The 18,678-nt window shown below is 47.1% G+C and overlaps 3 protein-coding genes and 1 long non-coding RNA gene across 4 annotated transcripts; 2 read left to right on the forward strand and 2 right to left on the reverse strand.

Moving 5' to 3' along the window:
• Positions 1 to 76: 76 nt before the first annotated feature.
• Positions 77 to 8,686, forward strand: LOC121597029. Its single transcript, XM_041922488.1, has 3 exons — positions 77 to 707; positions 796 to 1,483; positions 1,719 to 8,686. The coding sequence occupies exons 1-3, from the start codon at positions 657 to 659 to the stop codon at positions 5,435 to 5,437; spliced, it is 4,458 nt and encodes a 1,485-aa protein (XP_041778422.1). The 5' UTR covers positions 77 to 656; the 3' UTR covers positions 5,438 to 8,686.
• A 1,050-nt stretch (positions 8,687 to 9,736) lies between these two features.
• LOC121597033 (ras-related protein Rab-14) lies at positions 9,737 to 11,556 on the reverse strand. Its single transcript, XM_041922494.1, has 5 exons — positions 11,393 to 11,556; positions 11,187 to 11,300; positions 10,923 to 11,103; positions 10,667 to 10,849; positions 9,737 to 10,577 (listed from the first exon to the last, which is right to left on the reverse strand). Exons 1-5 carry the CDS (start codon positions 11,454 to 11,456, stop codon positions 10,400 to 10,402), a joined length of 720 nt encoding a protein of 239 aa, XP_041778428.1. The 5' UTR covers positions 11,457 to 11,556; the 3' UTR covers positions 9,737 to 10,399.
• On the forward strand, positions 11,254 to 14,402 carry LOC121597034 (baculoviral IAP repeat-containing protein 5). Its single transcript, XM_041922495.1, has 5 exons — positions 11,254 to 11,331; positions 11,404 to 11,481; positions 13,579 to 13,851; positions 13,961 to 14,140; positions 14,220 to 14,402. Exons 3-5 carry the CDS (start codon positions 13,744 to 13,746, stop codon positions 14,355 to 14,357), a joined length of 426 nt encoding a protein of 141 aa, XP_041778429.1. The 5' UTR covers positions 11,254 to 11,331; positions 11,404 to 11,481; positions 13,579 to 13,743; the 3' UTR covers positions 14,358 to 14,402.
• A 582-nt stretch (positions 14,403 to 14,984) lies between these two features.
• LOC121597036 lies at positions 14,985 to 17,222 on the reverse strand. The gene is made up of 2 exons (XR_006005366.1): positions 16,602 to 17,222; positions 14,985 to 16,485 (listed from the first exon to the last, which is right to left on the reverse strand). It is a non-coding gene; the product is annotated as an uncharacterized LOC121597036 (long non-coding RNA).
• Between the last annotated feature and the right edge of the window lie 1,456 nt (positions 17,223 to 18,678).

The raw sequence follows: 18,678 nt of genomic DNA on the forward strand, positions 1-18,678 counted from the left end.
ACGAATGTACTCGATGGCCTTCAGCTCATTCCACATCGTTACCAGCCACTTACCTTTCTGTAGCCACCTTGGGAAACCATATGCAATATGTCAAATGTGTCAAAGTGTCAACAAAGAGGAAAACTAGTTTATCACAACCACCAGCAGGGAAAAACCAAAAAAAGGACCAGAAAACAGACGGAAACGCTGGATTCGTTGTTTCAAGCCCGCCCATCTGCTCACTTTTCTCGGTTGGTTCGGTGGACTGCGGCAACACTACATCCACGTGCCTGCGACCGTATGGTGGTTCTGCAATGTGTGACCCCCTTGCAGTGCCTTCGGCGGGCAGGATAATACAGGACACCCATCGCAGGCTTTGGATCGTGCAACATTCGTAGAGCTGTCGTCGGGGCCACAACGGTGATTAGGAAAATGCAAACATAAAGTGGTGTGTTTTTAGTGGTGTAGCACTGATCCGGCAGAGATTCGGACACCTTTAGACACGGGAAATAGGCCACAGTTGTAACAAAAAAAAAAGCTCCTCTAATGTGAACACCATCTCAAGACGACCTACCCCCTTCTGGTGACCTCCTCTGCAGTCAGGCCTTATTCGAGCCGAAAACAGCGTCTTGCGCGTATCTCGTCCTTGTCAGTAACCTCGCCGCACGCATTCGACAATGTCCGGAATGTATGGTCACAGCCGTGAAGCGGTTCGGGTGAAAGTGAAGGTAATTAAAAGAGCGAAGCGAGAACCGAAAAAAATCCATCCATCCATGGTCACCGTTCGCTTAAATAATGTGTGTCTCTCTTCTACAGAAATGTGAGAAAAACGTTCCTTCGGAAACGAGGAAGTTCAGCGTCGATCCGCAGATTACCAACCTCGAGGTGCTGTACTCGCTGCTGGCCAAAGCGTTCGATTTGAAAACCGATTTCGGCATCAGCTACAAGGTGATCGAAGCGAACGGGCAGGAAAGCTATCTCGTCGTACTGTCCGACTGGGATCTGGAGGCCGCCTTCCTGCGGGCCCATAATCAGTCGATTGCCAGTAAAAGCGAACCGTGCCTGAACCTTCGCGTCGACATTAAACCTTTCTCCGAGGCTTCGGAATGGGACGGCAATAGTACGGGCGGGGGTCCGAGCATACCGCGCGAGCTCGTCTCCCTGCAGCAGTCGATCGGTGCTGGCCACAAGTACGTGCAGAACAAGCTGCCCGGCTTGATCATGAACCAGATGGAGAAAACGTTCTCCATGGTACAGCGAGCGTTCAATCTGGTCGAGGATCCGTTGCTAACGCAACCGATCAGACCACCGCTGTCGGATGCCGAGTTTCGCAAGCTACAAGATTCGGTAGGTCAAATATTGGCCCCCGAACAGTTGCGCAAGGTGATCTATCTCGGTGGAATCGACCCCAGCCTGAGACGTGTCGTGTGGAAACACATACTGAACGTGTACCCCGACGGCATGACCGGCAGGGAGCGGATGGAGTACATGAAAAGGAAGTCAGGTATGTGCAATGTGCATCGGGGTGGTTTTTGGTGCGAGGTCAAACATCGCTTCATTCATTTTATTGTTTACCTTTCGGAACCATTCACCTGCAAAAATGCTTCGTTTTTGAAACGTGAATAATGCATGTCGGTTGCTGAAGCGCGTTGATTGAAATTAGTAGCACATCATTTGGTATGCGACAGTTGATTGTTCTGTAACCTTTCCGTTTTCGCTCTTTTTGTCATTCAATTTAGCGGAATATTATCGATTGCGTGACGTGTGGCGCAGCACGATGCAGCGCGGCAACATTATCGGTGAGTTGGCGTACGTTACCAGCATGGTGCGGAAGGACGTCCTTCGCACCGATCGTCTGCATCCATTCTACGCTGGCAGTGACGACAATCAAAACATTGCCGCCCTGTTCAATGTGCTCACGACGTACGCGCTGAACCATCCGGCAGTCAGCTACTGCCAGGGCATGTCGGACATTGCCTCGCCGCTGCTCGTAACGATGGGCGACGAGGCGCAGGCTTACATCTGCTTCTGCGCCATCATGGAGCGGTTGAGCTGTAACTTTATGCTGGACGGGATCGCGATGACGCTCAAGTTTGCCCACCTGTCCGAGGCGCTGCAGTACTATGATCCGGACTTTTTCGCCTACCTGAAGCACCACCAGGCGGACGATTTGTTGTTCTGCTACCGCTGGCTGCTGCTGGAGATGAAGCGCGAGTTTGCGTTCGACGATGCGCTGCGCATGCTGGAGGTGCTGTGGAGCTCGCTGCCACCGATGGCACCGAAGGGCGAGCTGGCACTGTACGAGCGGGAGTACGAGCCGCCGGCACCGTCGGACGAGAGCGTCCATCCACCGCCCAGCCAAAGCCCGTCGGTGATGTTGCGAACGCCGCGCGAAAACCCCTACACGAAGGTGTGCGCCCTCCGGCGGCAAAGTTCGGCACTTTCGCTCAGCTCCTCCTGCTGCACCTCGACGAACCCGCTCGCCAATCCGTCGAGCCGGTACGATCGGTACGGTGGCGTTGGTGTTGGGGGGCGTTTGGATGCGTCGCGCCGGCTCAACCTTAGCCTGGACGAGAACATTACGCGCGAAAACATTTACTCCACCAAGGTGGGACACGTGCAGAAGGTTCACCAGAGCCTGGACGAGGCGAAGATTGCGCTGGTGAAGCAGAGGAAAATCGTCCGCAGCGTCGGGGACGATGATAACATCCAGGAGGGATTCGAAATGGCCCACTCGCTGGACCAGGGTGAGGACGATAATGCGACCGACGTGGAGGACAGTGTGTTCCATTCGCCGCAGCATCAGCTAAAAGCGAACAGCAGCGAAACGAATCCCTTCATCGATGGGTCAATGGAAAGCGTGTCGGCGCCAGAACCGCCGGCGGAAGAGTTGGAACGTCCCGCGGCCGAAGTGGTGACAGAATTCAAACCAGAATCCACAACACCCGGCACGAACAGCAGCAGTGCGGCTAGCAGTGTGCGAAACTCGCCAGTGATAGGACGCAGCCGGAGCCTTTTCTCAACGTCGGCCGCAACGGGCAAAATGATCGCCCGCCAATTAAGCAATCAAAAGAAACACTTCACGGCTGCGGGCGGCGGTGGTGGCGGTGGAACGGGAGGTGTGGGTCATTTTCACGACCTGAAGGAAAAGCTTGCGGCAAGTCGGAAAGGCATCTTTGCCTCGCTGGACAAAGCGCACAGCATCGAGGGCGGTGGCGAGGGAGCCCCGGGTCGAGCCGGGAGCAATCAGGTGGAAAAATCTAAACCGAAGCTGGTGAAAAATTTCAACGAGTTCCTTAACTTTGCCGCCATGAACAAGAGCCGCATCAGCGATCGGTTGGTGACGAAAAAGATGCTCACGAACGCGAGCGTCGTGGGAAGCAATGCAAACAACAGCTGCTCGCTGGACTCAACGACCAGCAGCTACACGACGACGACGACCGGTGGCGGTGTGACGAGCGAAGTGTCCCGGGACGATTCGACCGAAACGATCGAGTACAACGAGCTGAAACCGAAGCCCGTTATCAAGCTGACCAAATCGTCGTTCGATGATTCCGACTCGTCCGCGACGAGTGTCGGCGTGGGGATGGACTCGATGGCCACAACGACGGCGCTTTCACGCTCCAGCGACAATAGCAGCTTTATTGTGGACGATAGCTCTGCCTCCGTGTCGCCGATTCACATCCGGCGGGAGGAACAGGAGCAACCGGCAGCAAACGAGGACGTGGGGACGGAGCACGCGAGCCTCACGCCGGCGGTTCATCGGCCGGTAGAGTTGTTTGTGGCGAGCGCTGGCACCGTAGCTGTTGCGCCGGTCGGGGACGGTAGCAGTCCGGACGATTCGCAGGAATACTTCCCAATGACCACGTCCATGACGCGAGAGTTGCGCATGGAGCTGGAAAACCTCGATCGGCATGTGTTCGGTACGGATTTCCACAGCAAGCAGCAGCGCTTCTACACGCTTAACAGTTGCCTCGATCTGGAAACGCCGCCCGAAAGCGGCGACTCCATGGTGCCGTATTCCGACAGCCAACGGATGTTTCCACTTGGCGTGGCGGCTGCAACCGCCTCCACTACCATCGCGTACAGCAAGCTCGACAATAATGGCAGCCTGCCGCGAACGCTAGCCGCAACGATGGAAATTGAATCAATTGACGAAATCTGTGATCGATCTCCGCTCGAGCAGACGGGTGGGGAGGAAACGCGAGAAGACCGTGAGGTCGTGCGGTACCGGGAAAAGCCGGGCCGTCGGCGTACGGGGACGGGCGGTGCGACGGGCAGTGTGGTGAGCGAAAATCGCGACAGCAAACGAATCAGCACGTCCAGCGCAAACGTCAGCAGCGATGTGTTTGTATGGGAAAACCCGCTGCACCAGGAGTGTGGTGATGATGGCGAACCGGTAAGCCCGGTATCGGGCGGTATGATTACCGGGGAGGTGACGCAGATACAGCAGCGCACCGCTACCACCCCAGACGAACATCCGGAGCTGGAGTACGATGGGGAAATTATCGAAGAAACAACGCTGGGAAAGAAATCCGTCACGCCGATACGGTTGGTGCGGAAAAATGGCGACCGGTCCGTGCCCGGCTCGGCCCGAAACTCAATGATTCTGCCCGACTCTTCGGACTCTTCGGACGACTCGCCGCTCTCACGATCGCCGGCAGCCGTTAAGTTTAAATTCCACCCCAACAATCCCTTCTTCGATGCGGCCTCAAGCGCAATCGATAATCGTCCGACGGCGCTGCTGCACCGACCTGTGGACGACGGTGACGGAGAGCTGCTGGAAGAGGGCACCGAAGCATCCGTTGTAACTGGTATGCCTAGCGCTAGCGATATCGCCTCCAATCGGGAAGATATCGTATCGAGGCAAACGCTAGCTTCACCGACAATGATCACCTCCCTTCCGCTGGAACCGAGCCCGCTCGATGTGAACTTTGGTGAGGCTGGTGGTAGTAGTGCTGGTGGCCCCATTCTTGCAGCAACAACCGCCAGCGCCGGTATCATTCCCAGCAGCACGCTCCCAAGCATGAAGGTGGCAGGTGTACTTCCACCACCGCAAGAGTTCGGCGGAGGCAATCCGTTCCTGATGTTCCTTTGCCTAACGATATTGCTGCAGCATCGCGACTACATCATGAAGACGGGCATGGACTACAACGAGATGGCGATGCACTTCGACAAGATGGTGCGCAAGCACAACGTGACGCGTGTGCTTAATCAAGCCCGCCAGATGTACGCCGAGTATCGACGGATGTACCAGCAGCAGCTAATGGCGAGCAGCAGCAGCAGCAGCAGTGCCGGCAAGGGCTCCGCCGGTCTTTCGATGTCGATGATGGCAAACAGCTACCACGGGAGCCTGGGCGGTGGTAGCGTTACGGATGCACTGGCACGGAAAGCATCCGCACCGGAGGTTAGCTCGGCCCGAAGAAACACTGGCGGTGATTTAACGCTCGTCACGTAATTCGCGTGCATGGAGGGTAAGATGGTTTACATATTTCGATTTTAAAACCATTTCGTTTTTCGTGTGTGTTCCTTTTATACATATATACCTCTCTGGGTTTGGTAGTGGTAGAGGAAGAGGAAATGTTTTACAAGACTTGTTACAGTGAGATTTCAGTTAAGAATAGGCTAACCGAACGAAGCATAGCATCGGATGAGTTCAGAACTATCACCATTAGACGGTAGATAGTTGACTGAATTTGCTAGCGAATAGTCACCGAATGATGTTCCACGTGTACAGGGATGCTGGCATTTACACACATATATATTATTTTAGTCTTTTTTTTATCGAACTTATTATCTCTCTTTACCCCTACTAGAAGGAGTATTTTGTTTGTTCAATTTGTCTAAGTGCTTGGTTTTATTTTCCCCAAAGGTTATGGGATAAGGCAATAGAATGCGTTCAATTCTACGCGGGAAGAGTGGATGGAGATCGTGATATTTTAATTAGAGATACACTTAATGCAACAACAAGCAAACAAAGAACACTATCGTAAACGATTCTATAAGTATATTTGAACCGTTTTCAGCCGTTTTAGTTAGAAGAGGGTAAAATAAGCGAACCTAATCCCGGAAAACCTTAAATGGAAGCGCGGATGGTTCCTAAAAACGGCTTAAAATCTCCAATACAAACTCAAGCGTACACGGGAGGCAGCTTAAAAAGGGGGAAAAGGCGAACACATTATTAGCCAGTTAATCAAACAGTTCAATAATAATAATATGCCCGGTATTTATAGATTACAACCAAACAACCAAGCACCGTTCTTCAACTGCCTGTACGCTTCTACTACTACCATTACTACTACTACTACACTCGCTATATCCACCGAACACTTCCACTGGTACTTGCAGTAGGGAAGTCATTACCTATACCAAAAAAGGACAAGTTAAAGTTTGAGCAACTGATAGCATGATTGCACGCCCAGCAACTGCATTCGCGCATAGAGCTATTTACAAAGAAGGTACAGAAGGACAGAGTAGTAACGGCCGAAGATATTAGACACCTCTCCCGAGCAGAAAAAGCCTATATTACAACACGAAAGCCTGTAGATATAGATAGAACTCGATCCAATTATAATAGCAAAGTGTAGCGTCCCTTGTCTCATCCTCCAATCCCTATCCCTCCCCCTTGGCAACAGCCAGCACTATTTGTGCAATGGAAATGCCTCCAATAAGATGTGGGGAAAAGGGACAAGGATACATATTGGTGCAGACACCTGTTTAGTGTGTATAGCGTTTATTGCGGCGTTATCCTTTTTCCTCTCGATGTGTTCTGTTCTAGGTATTATTGGAGTACTGTGCTCCGGTGCTTTTATTACTGCAACAATGCAGCCTTAAGCCTAGCGCCATTACAGGATTTTTCAGGGGTGTTCTGATAGCTGTGGGATACTTGTTTGACTCTTTCTTATAGGAAATGGGAACTTTATATGATGTGAATTGGACTCTATGTCCAGACTCATTGGAAAATCCTGTTGGATTTGTCCATTTCGTTCATTTCGTGGAAGAAAGAGTCATGAAAGTATCCCACAAGTATGAGAACTCCTGAAAACCCCGTTAACTTCACTGCAGCTAGAAGGCAAACAATGCTCACAAATCCTCCCCCAAAATGTGTGTGTGTGCTCTCTGTAGTGGCATGTGTATGTGTGTATCGTTTAACAGGATCCTTCTTTTGTGACCGTGTGTGATAGAACCGTGCGAACGGCGGGCTAGGTAGTGGCGAGGATAGAAAACCCCACATTCCACCAATTGTTGTTGGCTAGTATTTGTTGGAAATAGTATAACAAAAAACAATCAATTACATGTGTGAGTGTGTGCAGGCCCACGACAGGTGGCTCTTGGGCGGGCAAATACGGAAAGGATATACAGAAAACCAATTGTAACACCACATTTTAGTCGAGTCGGTTAGAGAAAGCAGGAGGGCATCGAGGGCGAGTTTGTGGTGCCACACTATCGTTTTAGCTCTTTCCTATTTAATCCCTTTTTTATTGAAAACAAAAACTCATTCCACAGACACGCGGCGATCACGATCTTTCGAAAGCATAACCATACATTTATTCAAGCTGTTGTGGTACCCGATTTAACGACTTGCACAAAAATCGTCCCGTTTTATCCACTTTCACTGGCCTATCGCAGCGATCGTTCGGGAGAAAGTTCTTCAGCTAAACAAACAAAAAAATAAGAAAAATGAACTGCTAAGTATTGAAAACTAATTTACTGTGTCTAGAAATCAAGTACCGTATCGCGCTCAAAGTAGCATTTATACAGCCACGAAGCGCATGTAAAGGCGCCGAGCGGAGTTCGATTCGCTTCTGAATCGGACTAACCCGGCCGCTAATACCGTGGTATAACATAAGTCTTAATAAGCTTGTACACGTTATGGCAAATGAAGAAGAAGACGCGCAAACGATGTCTTACTGATTTCGGAGGAACTGATCTGATCGACAGTTAAAATCCTTTTTTTTTGTTTTCGTTACATTCAATAACAGAAGCATTCCACTCTCTATCACTCTCTTTTACGGTCGGAGAAGAAGAGACTAGGGATGAACCAGGTAATAAAACGTAATTAAAAAGTATTAACGAAACTTTCGGCTGGATCGGTGTCCCGATCGCACCACACACACACATACATACGAGTCCAGGCATCTATTTCTCTCACACAATACCGTACTGCACATGAAGAATTGCAATAATAAAAGAAAAAGAAACATAATACTAGTGAAGAAATTACCAATATTTCACCCATATCACCCATGAAAGAACACTTTTAGAATTTCTTTCCAAACCCATGTTTTGTGGTACCAACAAAACAATAGAAATATACGACATTAGTTTCTGTTATATTGATCGTCGATCGTCATGCCAACGTGCACATACACACATACACACATACCGCGTCACCACTTTACGCCGATCACTAGTTACCTACTACAGGAGTTTCTATGTTACTAGTGATGTTTGAATCCATAGCTCAACCTAATCAATCATTTTATCAGTAATTACACTGTTTTAGGTGGTGGTGATCGTACAGTTTTTTTTTTCTTCTTTTCGTTCGTGACGTGGTGCTGTTGCAAGCTGACTGGCTGGCTGGTGGTACCAAACACTACCAACTATGTATAACTAACTACTCAGCCAATGTTAAACCGCCATTCCGCTAAACTTTCCATTGCAATGTTATTCGCACTACCGATAAGGGGCTGTAGAAAGAACTAGTTGTGAGTGTTTTTTTTTTGTGTTTTTAGAAATTTTGCTACATAATATTCGAAATACATGAACGATATACATCGTTCTGCGCACTGCGTGTTTTTTTGTTGTTGAAATTTTACTCTTTACTGTGCAAATATGCTAATTTAATTCGTTTCTCTCTCACTTGCCAAAAAGTAATGGCATTCTTTTTTAATTCCTCTTGTTTTTTGCATGTTGTCTAAATTGTCTCATTTTTTAGAAGTGTTTCAATAACATTGTGATTTATTTGCACATTATCTTTTAAACAGTATAACTCAGCGGATATTAAAATTTGCTGCATTTGCATAAGAGACAGGTATAGTTTTCGGCTGTAACTGCTGCCTGCATGCTGCACCGAAAGGAAGATTACACAGAAGAGCTATACACTGGGTCGTTAGAGTTGGAATATCATTATTGTTTTGTTTTGCATTGAATTCTTCCGCCAAAAAACGCACTGCTGCTGCTGCTTGTGATGTGATGCACAATTTCACTATTTTCATATGTTTGGTTGATTTGTTCGCCTTTTTTTTTGTTTGTACTCAAAATACGATAATGCTTTCAATAGTGATGGTTGGGGAATTTAAGTAGAATGTTAAAAAGGAATTCAATTTGTCTACCTTATCCTTTAAATCTGTCTGAATTTTCCTTCATTTTTTCATAAACCCCTGGGCCGGGTGAGTGAGTGTGATGATGGTAAGATACACACACACGCACACACATATTAAGTTGTGCACATCATTATCATTGCATATCGACTTCTCATAATGGACCGCACTCGTTTGCATCGTGCCCTGTTCCCTATGAATTATAGATTTCTCCCTTCCAAACGCCACAATAAGGTTTTGGTTAATTATTAACAATCATGTGTTGAAGGGGTTATGTTCCACCGATACGTATATATTTGCGCCTATGGATTAGAGATTGCTCTGTGGCTTACATTGCACAGAATCCTGTTACATGGAACATTAAAGTTCTGTTTTTTTGGGAAATATAGGACCAACAAAAAAGGAACAAAAATAAAAGTAAAACAAAAACCAGCTAAAACTGCGGGGAAACATAAATAAAACTCCCTTTTGCTTACTATATTTGCGTACAATAAAATACATTTCTTACCGATCAACTAAATTGGGTATACTTAATCCTTTCATCACTTAAAAATCGGCTCTCCGCCGTGCCTGGGGGTTAGTAGTAGAGTACCTACACACGCGAAGCGGTTCGTTTCGTTCCTGCTGCCGCTCGTTTGATCTTCACAATCAGTCAACTATTAACAACAAATTAACTTAACAAAAATTGCAGGGAAAGGTTAAAGATATTCTGTTTCGAATGTTGCAGAGCCTAGCATTGCAGCGTAGATGTGTATGGAATAGTAACAAACAAAAAATTCCCGTAGGCCTATCAAACTCGATCTCACAAATGACTGAAACTGGAAGCGGGGTTTCTGGGTTTGCTTTAGAGTTTGCTTCGAACTATAGAAAAAAAATCGTTTGGCGCAATTTCGCATGAAGGATCCCAATTATATGCTTGCTTGAAGAAAAACACACATACAGACACTTTGCCCTAAAACGAAACGCAACTTGTAGTTTCGTTTCGAACGGTAGTTTCCTCCTTCACTCACTTCCCGCTCTGTGAAACGGGGTAAAAATCGTTGCCACACACACGCACCCGCGCCAACCCGACTGCAATGGAACTCCCGATGTGCCTCCTAGCAGGAGCAATTTTCCTTGTTCGTCTGTGCATCGTTGCTGAGCGTGGTTCGGCCGGGTTGGGCCGGCTTATGCTGCACGCCCGTTTCGGACGAGTTCAGATCGAGCCGCCCATCCTTGATGCTTTGGTAGATCTTTCGGGCCGTTTCTAGAAATGCTTCCTCCACGTTTTGGCCACTGCATGAGACACGTGTATAAGGGATTAATTGGTCAACTGCGCACCGTACGCGAACTGTGTACGCCGTGAAATGCGCACACACACTTACGTCATTGCGCTCGCTTCCGCAAACAGCAGGCCATGCTCGTCGGCAAAATTTTTCGCCTCCTCGTACGTCACCTCGCGGGTACTTTCGAGGTCCGATTTGTTGCCGATGAGAAATATCACAGTGCTGGGATTCGTTAGATTGCGCGTATCGGTCAGCCAGCTGGACAGGTGATTGTAGGTTGACCTGAAACGATTGAGCAAATTGTGTCTCGTAGTGCTAATTTTTGTTTTATAGACAATGCCCGAACAAGACTAACCGTCGCGTAATGTCATAAACCATCAGTGCACCGGCAGCACCACGGTAGTACGATCGTGTCACCGCCCGGAACCGCTCCTGTCCGGCCGTGTCCCATATTTGCAGCTTAATTTTTTGCTTATCAACCTCGATGATGCGCGTCCCGAACTCGACACCGATCGTGTGCGGACAGCTGGCCATAACTGTGGGTGCAGTGTAATGCAAAATGGCGATATTAGTTCTCGCATCACAGGGGCGCACTGTTTCACCTCTTTCACATACGTACACTTCTTCTCTGTGAACTGATGCAGCAGGCAGCTTTTGCCGACTCCCATATCACCGATTATGATGTACTTGAAGATATACGAATAATTATACGGTCCGGCCGACATGATGAATACTGGAAAAGAGGGAAGAGAGGAAGGGGAAAGGTATTATACATCTATTTCAAAATAATTGGAAAATTTCAAACAATTTCATTAATTAATTTACTTTTCTCGTAGGTTTGATCGAAACCATCGTAAAGCTTTCGTGATACATTACTGATGAAGCTCATATTGAGAGGACTTTTTGAGCCAATTGTGAGTATGTTTTACTTAACAGTTTGCTAAAGTTAGTGCAACTGGTGCGTGGTAAGGCGACAGAAACCAAGCTAACGTTTCAACCGGTGGGAATATTCTGAGCCGCGGCCGGTTCGGTTACGAGCAAGTACTGCGTACTGTGCTCCCTCCCTTCTCATTCATAGTTTTACCTTTCTGTTTCTATACAGAACGGAAAATTGTTCCACCACACACATCCGGTGCCGTGGCGAATTTGCATTCTACTGATAAGGCTCCCCTTTGTTGTGTGTGGTACATGCCAGCCAGTGCTAAATAGTGTGTGCTGCTTATGAAAATGGGCACAAATGAAACACGGCGCAAAGCCACACCAGGACCACGGTTTGGGCGCACTTTCTTCTATCGGCTAATTCAGTTTTGTCTGGGACGGCGCTCAATATTGCAGACCATCATTCCGATGGATGAGTCAATAGTTGAAGGCAGAAGGCGTCGTGGGTCGTTGCAGCATGTGATATATATTGTTTATCATTCTTTCTGAACGCCATTCAAATCTCACATACTTTTGGCTTGCTTTGTTTGGCTACGCACTCTACGATGAGTAAGAGGATGGCGATATTTTCAATACGCACACACAGAAACAGAATATGATAACGCATAACGCATAACGCAACAAAAAAGGCATTTCAGCACAATTTTCTAATGACCAAACAATTGTGGCGATAATGATAACACCACCACCACCACCACCTCCCTCATTCCCGGAAGAGAGTGGCAGAGGGTGGTGTGCCTTTGTGTGTGTGTGTGTGTGTGTGTGTGTGTGTGTGTGTGTGTGTGTGTGTGTGTGTGTGTGTGTGTGGTGTGTGTGTGTGTGTGTGTGTGTGTGTGTGTGTGTGTGTGTGTGTGTGTGTGTGTGTGTGTGTGTGTGTGTGTGTGTGTGTGTATCATCCACCAATACGTACGCGGTAGTTAATTGCAGCTTTCTACTGGGCAGTAGAAGTATTTTTCTGTGCGAAAATATTCACACTGTTTGTTGTTTTTCTTGCTCCTCCTTTTTCTCTGCCCTCCTCCACCCTTCACATTTTCCTTTGCACAAAACTGCACACAGTGACTTTCTTCAAGGCCACAGGCGAAACAACAACAACAAATAACGATTTTATCGACATGAGTAATTCAATCAGGAAAATGCTTCCTGCTGAGGCGAATGGAGCCCAGGCCCCTCGGTGTGTTATGACGACCAAGTACATAGTCCGCACTGCCGCCTCATCTTCCAAGACCTACTTTGTTTCAACGCTCACTTTTCCCTCCTTCCTTCTCGTCCAACTGCATGGAGGGGAGGTGGGGGTCTACTTACTCCTGTGATTTCAGCAGCCGTTTTTCACTTGATCAACATCCAATTTTCTGGCGAGGAATGGAAGGTTCCGCTGAGCCAATGGTTCCAGCGGGTTGAATAGATCTATTGCTTCGCCTGGTTCTTGCTGCAAACGGCACCACAAACAGGCACAACACAGCTGTACGTGTTTATTCGCTGCCTCCAAGAGAAACTCTCAATCACAGAAAAAGGCGTAATTACTCCTCCGTGTCAATGCATCCGCATCGGTGTGCAAAGGTGCTGACGGTTCGACGGATCGATCGAACTTTGCTAGTTTTGCTCCCGTTCCGATTGGCCGACTGGTGCGGGAAACTGGGAACAGGCGGCCAGCGATGTGCGTCACGGTATTTAGCAGGGATTTGCACTGTTTTGTCGCCCGCTTTTGTCCTTCCACCATACGTTTGCAAAATTTACAACATATTCCAACACTGTATTGATGGTGTTTAGGGGGAGGGCAAGTCGATTGCCAAGGTAGGTAGAGCAACAGCTAATGATTTGACAAGCGCTGTCAAAATGGTGCAAGAGAGATTGCAGGGTTGGTGTCGATTCGGGTGAGAGAAATCGAAATGTATAAATTTCATATGAATTGCTGTATTTTCTGTTCGAATAAGGACAATGAAGCAAGTAATGAAAAATTTATGGAAAAAATTAAGGTTGTAGCAATTAAGTGAAATATGTAATTGTTGGAATGGTCCGTCTTCAAATTTCAACATTCAATTATTCCTTATTTTATGAATCGTACCTTCATCTAGCAACCTTGGCCAATTTTAAAAGGCGATCGCGTTCAAACGCCTGTTTCTGTCAAAGTTGTTGTGAACGCTCCAGCAGGAAAACCGCCTAATCGTTTTGCTAGCAAAATCGAAAGCTTGTTTTGTTAATAATCTCAATTGTTCTGCAAATAAGTGTTATCCGACGCCATGGAATCCACACACAACAGTGCTAAAATATACTTACTTCAAGAGGATCGCGAGAAAAGCTTTAAACATTGGCCATTTTCCGGTGATAAACAATGCAGCATACAGAAGGTAAACATTCACGATGCCGATATGTACTGGTGGCTACAATCGCTTTGCTTCGATACGAAGAAACCACCCAAAATGATTATCGTTTGCTAAACTGGGTACGATTTTGCAGATGGCTGAGGCAGGCTTCTATTGGCACGGGACGGAGACAGAGATAGACATAGCGGCTTGCTTCGTGTGTGGCAAAGAGCTGGACGGTTGGGAAGAGTCGGACGATCCGTGGAGCGAACACCGGAAGCATGCACCACAGTGTCCGTTTGTGAAATTTGGCCGTCCAGAGACGCATCTAACGGTAATGGACGGAATGCGCTATTGGTGATGATGAAGAGAAGATAAAACTAACGGATATTACTTTTGCCCTCAACTTGCAGTGCGATGAATTTGTCACTATTATGATGGCCACGGTGAAGACGCGATATGTCAACAACTACACCAACCTCAAGACCAACGGCAAGATGCTGATAGAGAAGAAGCGGAAGGAAATGGAGAAACTGTTACGCACCAACTAGTATTAAGCTGCATATTAGAGAAATACATCGAACCATGTAAAACAACCATCCTGCTTAATAACACGCGTCTCACCAGCCGTACGGAGGAGTTTTGTGAGAAAAAACTATTTTGGAGCACCATCGTACCGGTACTATGAACCGGTACGATGGTGCTCCAAAACCGACGATTTTGAACTATGATAGAAGTGATATGGGTTTTATTGTTCATATAGACTGGGGTATTGGAGTATTAAGATGCATTTTTGATCAATTACCAGCATAAATGTGCATTCGGGTAGGACGGGCGGATATTCTTCATGCTAAATTTGTTTCAGCCATAGCGCACGAACAATTAACACTTCATGTACAATACTGTATACACTTTTTAGACTCTGCATATGCTCATCATGGAGTGTCTTAGTTTAGAAAGGATTCCATTTTCCATCAAGTTATGAGACGGAAGTTGGTTTGGTGCCCCCAAGTACACCAATGTATTAATTTAATAAAATACAAAATAGTCACAAACACATAGTTGCATAGATTTCAGCATATATTATAGTTGAATAGTATATCTTTATTACTTTTCTTGCTTAAAATCACATTACAGCTATTTGCGATCACATCATCATCATTGACATCATTTTCACATCCATTTTTGTTATTTTTTTTAATTATATTTTCCTAGCTTCCCTTTTTTGTATCTCAAACGTTAAAATCCTCAAATTGTATCTCAAACGAGGATCCCGACCATCTTCCAAGCTCTACACCGGCCGCACATAAAATAAGTCCCAAACCCTGTGCAATCCCAAACGGCTCCTAGAAATGACATCTTTTAGACCAAAATCTGTGCACGAGTGTGACGAACGACGAACGTGTGCCCTAGGATTCTAAAAATAATACTGCGCAGGTTTGATGAAATTAAAAAAAAAAACGACGATTTTCCGACCACCATCCACTCCGCCGCACGGGGGCACGTTCACGTACGAAATGCTCTCTCCCTCTGCCGCTGCCCTCTGGGCACAGCAGCGCACCGATCTCGTGTCACGCAGGCGCATGCGTTGAGAGGCGCACGATCAGAGTCCATTGCTCGCAGTGTGCGCGCTCGGGAGCTGAAGATATTTTTACATCCTCCTCGATACGGCTCAGTGGCGGCCTAACTGCTCGTCCTTCTCGTCCAACGCAATCTTGCTTGCTGCTGCTGCTGCAACGTTTCGCGCGGCCGGTCAGAAAAGCGAGATGATGCGTACCGCCTTAACGACGGCTGAAATCACGAAGCCACAGCAGCGGTGTAGTGAAGGCCTGTCTCGCAGGCGGCATTATATGCTATAAATAGCAGGATCTTCGCTAGAATGCAGCTGTGTACGTGCTGCGGCTGCTTTTTACGCTGAAAGAATAGTTATTTCACCGTTGGCAACCAATGATTGCGTGTTAGGATTAAATAGAGGTTGAATATTGGCTGCAAATAATCGGTTTTATATTTTTGTAACGTCTGCTCTCCTGCTGAACTAGCCCAATCGCTCCATACTTCTTTACATTCCATAGGGTTTTTGAAACATACTATTGAATGCAAGGAAGCATGGAACTTTCGCAGCTTTGCTTCTTGTACCAAACGCTCAGCATGCGGCGTTGGTGATCGCGCACACGCGTTACGTCACTGAGTCAGGCCTGACACTAAAGGATCCGTACTTTTGGAGGGAGATCAGGGGACACATTCAAGGGAAAAGTGTTAGAAGAAGAATCACATTAAACACACACATTTTAGACGACACACGCGCGAGCTCCAGCGAAAACCCCGACCATTCCTTTACTTGCTCTCTGTCGCGAACTTAGTTCAAACACGAAAAAAGATGCCGAGTTCTGGTTTGCCAACGATCTTTGGAATATTTTGCCGCATGCACTCCGTATGGCGATCACGTGTTTATCATTCTGCGCATAGGGAGAGCTGCTGCTGCACAAACTCTGAACCGCTTTCTTCTGGTACGCTTTACGCACATATTCTTATTGTATTGAGAGGATCATAAAATGAACCAAAAATGTACAAAAACAACAAACTTCACATATGGTACGGGTGGTGGTGTACCAACCAAATGTGGTATGTTAAGGGCCGTTACCCTCAATGAGACTTCGCTGCTGCAGTTTAACCAGGAGGCTGGGGGTTGGAAGAAACAGAAAATGCATCCGGTTGTTTTTTTCGCAACAATCTGACAAACGATGGTGACATGGTTGTACAAAAAAGAAATACAAAACTCTAAAAATGCATCTTACTTAAGGTCCTTTTTCGCGTTGGATTTATCGTGCGAGAAGAGGTTGGAACCAGGTTGGTTGTTACCAGGCAAGGGTTTCTGTCTTCAATGGCTGCCACCCGGTGTTATATAAATTCTTCAACACCCCAGCTCATCCGTGCACATGGTCTATTAACCTCAAAAATGTTCAATCTTCATTTTGAAACGGTTTATGGTGCAAATTCAGTTGCAACAGAATGTATTTTTTCCTCGTCTGAAAACAAAACGAACGGCTTCTTACCCAGCAGGAAACACTGCACAGTTTCACACAGTTTCACATCGGTTACTTCGATCTGACTACCTCTACACTCGGTTAGCGAGGGGGGGCTGATTTTCACACTTGTGGCCAACGCTGCCAAACTCCTCAATTTTCACACTAAAAGGTCCTAGTTGGCAATGATTTGTCTGGCCCTACGCACGGGGAGGGGTTTACAATTTACATCCAATCAAGGCAAATTTCACGCACGCGAAACCATTTCCAAGAATTCAAGTACAGATCACCGGCAAACCGGGCACACCGGAGTGAGGACACAACCGCGCGATGCGAACAGTTCGGCAACTGAACGCAGAATGCACTGGATGCATTAACTATTGCTCCCAAGATGAAGCGCGCCCGGCTCAGCGCGCTCGGGAGGGGGGCCCTCTCCTGAGGACGAAGATCTATAAATGGCCACCACCCGTGTTAAGCCATCTCGCTGCAATGTGCTTGTGTGTGTGTGTGAGTAAACGAAAAGGATTTCTTGCCCTTCCTTCGCTTCGTTCTTCGTTCCTCTGTACCTTGTTCTACAGAGGCCACCAGCAGCAGCACTACCACCACCAGCAAAGCAAACCGTCCTGCGCACATGGCTCACTTTGCTCACTACAGCATCTTCATTCGTTCGTTCCATTTCCTGACCGTTCCGTTTTGGACCCACTGTTGCTTTTTGCACTTAGGAACCTACGGAACGCACTGGGAGGTTCTGAGCCGTCTCCCTTCTTTTTTGCCTCATGTGTTTGCCTCTATAGGAGGGAGTTTCGTCCACTGGTTGGTTGGTATTAAATAAGCCAACAAGTTTATTTTTTCCTTTTTTTCGATCGTTTTTTTAGTTTTGAAAAATACCCCACACTAGAAGAGAGAGGCGCGCAGACGCGCACCGTGTCTACACACGAAGGGGGGCCGTCTCATGCACACCGACCAACTTTGCCCGAACTCGAAGCTTCGCCGTTCCAAAATTTACAAACACAACTGCTGCATGTAAATGGTGAGGTATGAAGAAGCTGAAGGAAAATGGTTTTCTTTCCCCCTTTTTTTCAAAACCATCTCTCGACACGGGAGGCAAAGTCTGTGTCGTTCGATGTATATTTATGAACACCATATTTTGCCAATTCAAACACGCGTGCGGAGCGAGACGAGGAGCGGTGGTGGGGTGTGGACACAACTGTGGTTCAGCAGAATCTAGCCAGCCATCTCATCGTATCGATTGGAAAATCGACAACCGGTGAAGGTGGTTGAGCGAGCAGTTTTTCCAACGCTCTATTCTTGTGGATGCCGATCCCCATGATCGTAGTTACTCATACAGATGGAAGTGATGGGTTGCGCCCGTTGTACCGATCGTTTTAGATTGGTGATCACTGTTACATAACCCCCCCTCCCCGGCTGTGCGTGTGTGTTTGTATGCGAGAGTTTTCCTCGTGTTTTCCTTTCCTCGATCGAAGTAGGCGATGAAGTCGTTGCATAATTCCAACGTTTTTAAGTTGGTGGAGGCTGCAAATGAAGTTCTTTAAATGGTCGAAAAAAGGACGAACCCAAAAAATGAGCGATAAACCAAAGTCAGCAAATTGGTGTTGTTTGAAACCATCAGTTTGCCATGTGCGTTCGTTTGTTTCTTTTCCAACAATCGAATCGGAAGACTTACCAGGCTCACCGGGTGATCGCATGTGAGTCCCATGTGAGTGATCGTCCTTTTTTGTTACTTTTCCTTTTTTTTAATTCTCAACTTAAGCAACCAAGGAAGCGCTGTTTCCTTTGCGCACTGGAAATTGTAAACCTTCCAGATGTTTACGCCGTCCAGGATACGCAT

The sequence above is a fragment of the Anopheles merus genome, chromosome 3R (genome assembly GCF_017562075.2).
Source record: "Anopheles merus strain MAF chromosome 3R, AmerM5.1, whole genome shotgun sequence".
Classification (NCBI taxonomy): domain Eukaryota; kingdom Metazoa; phylum Arthropoda; class Insecta; order Diptera; family Culicidae; genus Anopheles; species Anopheles merus.

Bases quoted from the DNA above. Each gene is read 5' to 3' on its own strand.
- LOC121597029 (XM_041922488.1), top strand. From the start codon at position 657: ATGTCCGGAATGTATGGTCACAGCCGTGAAGCGGTTCGGGTGAAAGTG. The intron at 708-795 runs GTAATTAAAAGA...TCTCTTCTACAG, and splicing joins CGGTTCGGGTGAAAGTGAAG to AAATGTGAGAAAAACGTTCC. The intron at 1,484-1,718 runs GTATGTGCAATG...CATTCAATTTAG, and splicing joins GTACATGAAAAGGAAGTCAG to CGGAATATTATCGATTGCGT.
- LOC121597033 (XM_041922494.1), bottom strand. From the start codon at position 11,456: ATGAGCTTCATCAGTAATGTATCACGAAAGCTTTACGATGGTTTCGAT. The intron at 10,850-10,922 runs GTTAGTCTTGTT...CAATCGTTTCAG, and splicing joins GTTTATGACATTACGCGACG to GTCAACCTACAATCACCTGT. The intron at 10,578-10,666 runs GTAAGTGTGTGT...TGTCTCATGCAG, and splicing joins GCGGAAGCGAGCGCAATGAC to TGGCCAAAACGTGGAGGAAG.
- LOC121597034 (XM_041922495.1), top strand. From the start codon at position 13,744: ATGGAATCCACACACAACAGTGCTAAAATATACTTACTTCAAGAGGAT. The intron at 13,852-13,960 runs GTAAACATTCAC...ACGATTTTGCAG, and splicing joins AACAATGCAGCATACAGAAG to ATGGCTGAGGCAGGCTTCTA. The intron at 14,141-14,219 runs GTAATGGACGGA...CTCAACTTGCAG, and splicing joins GTCCAGAGACGCATCTAACG to TGCGATGAATTTGTCACTAT.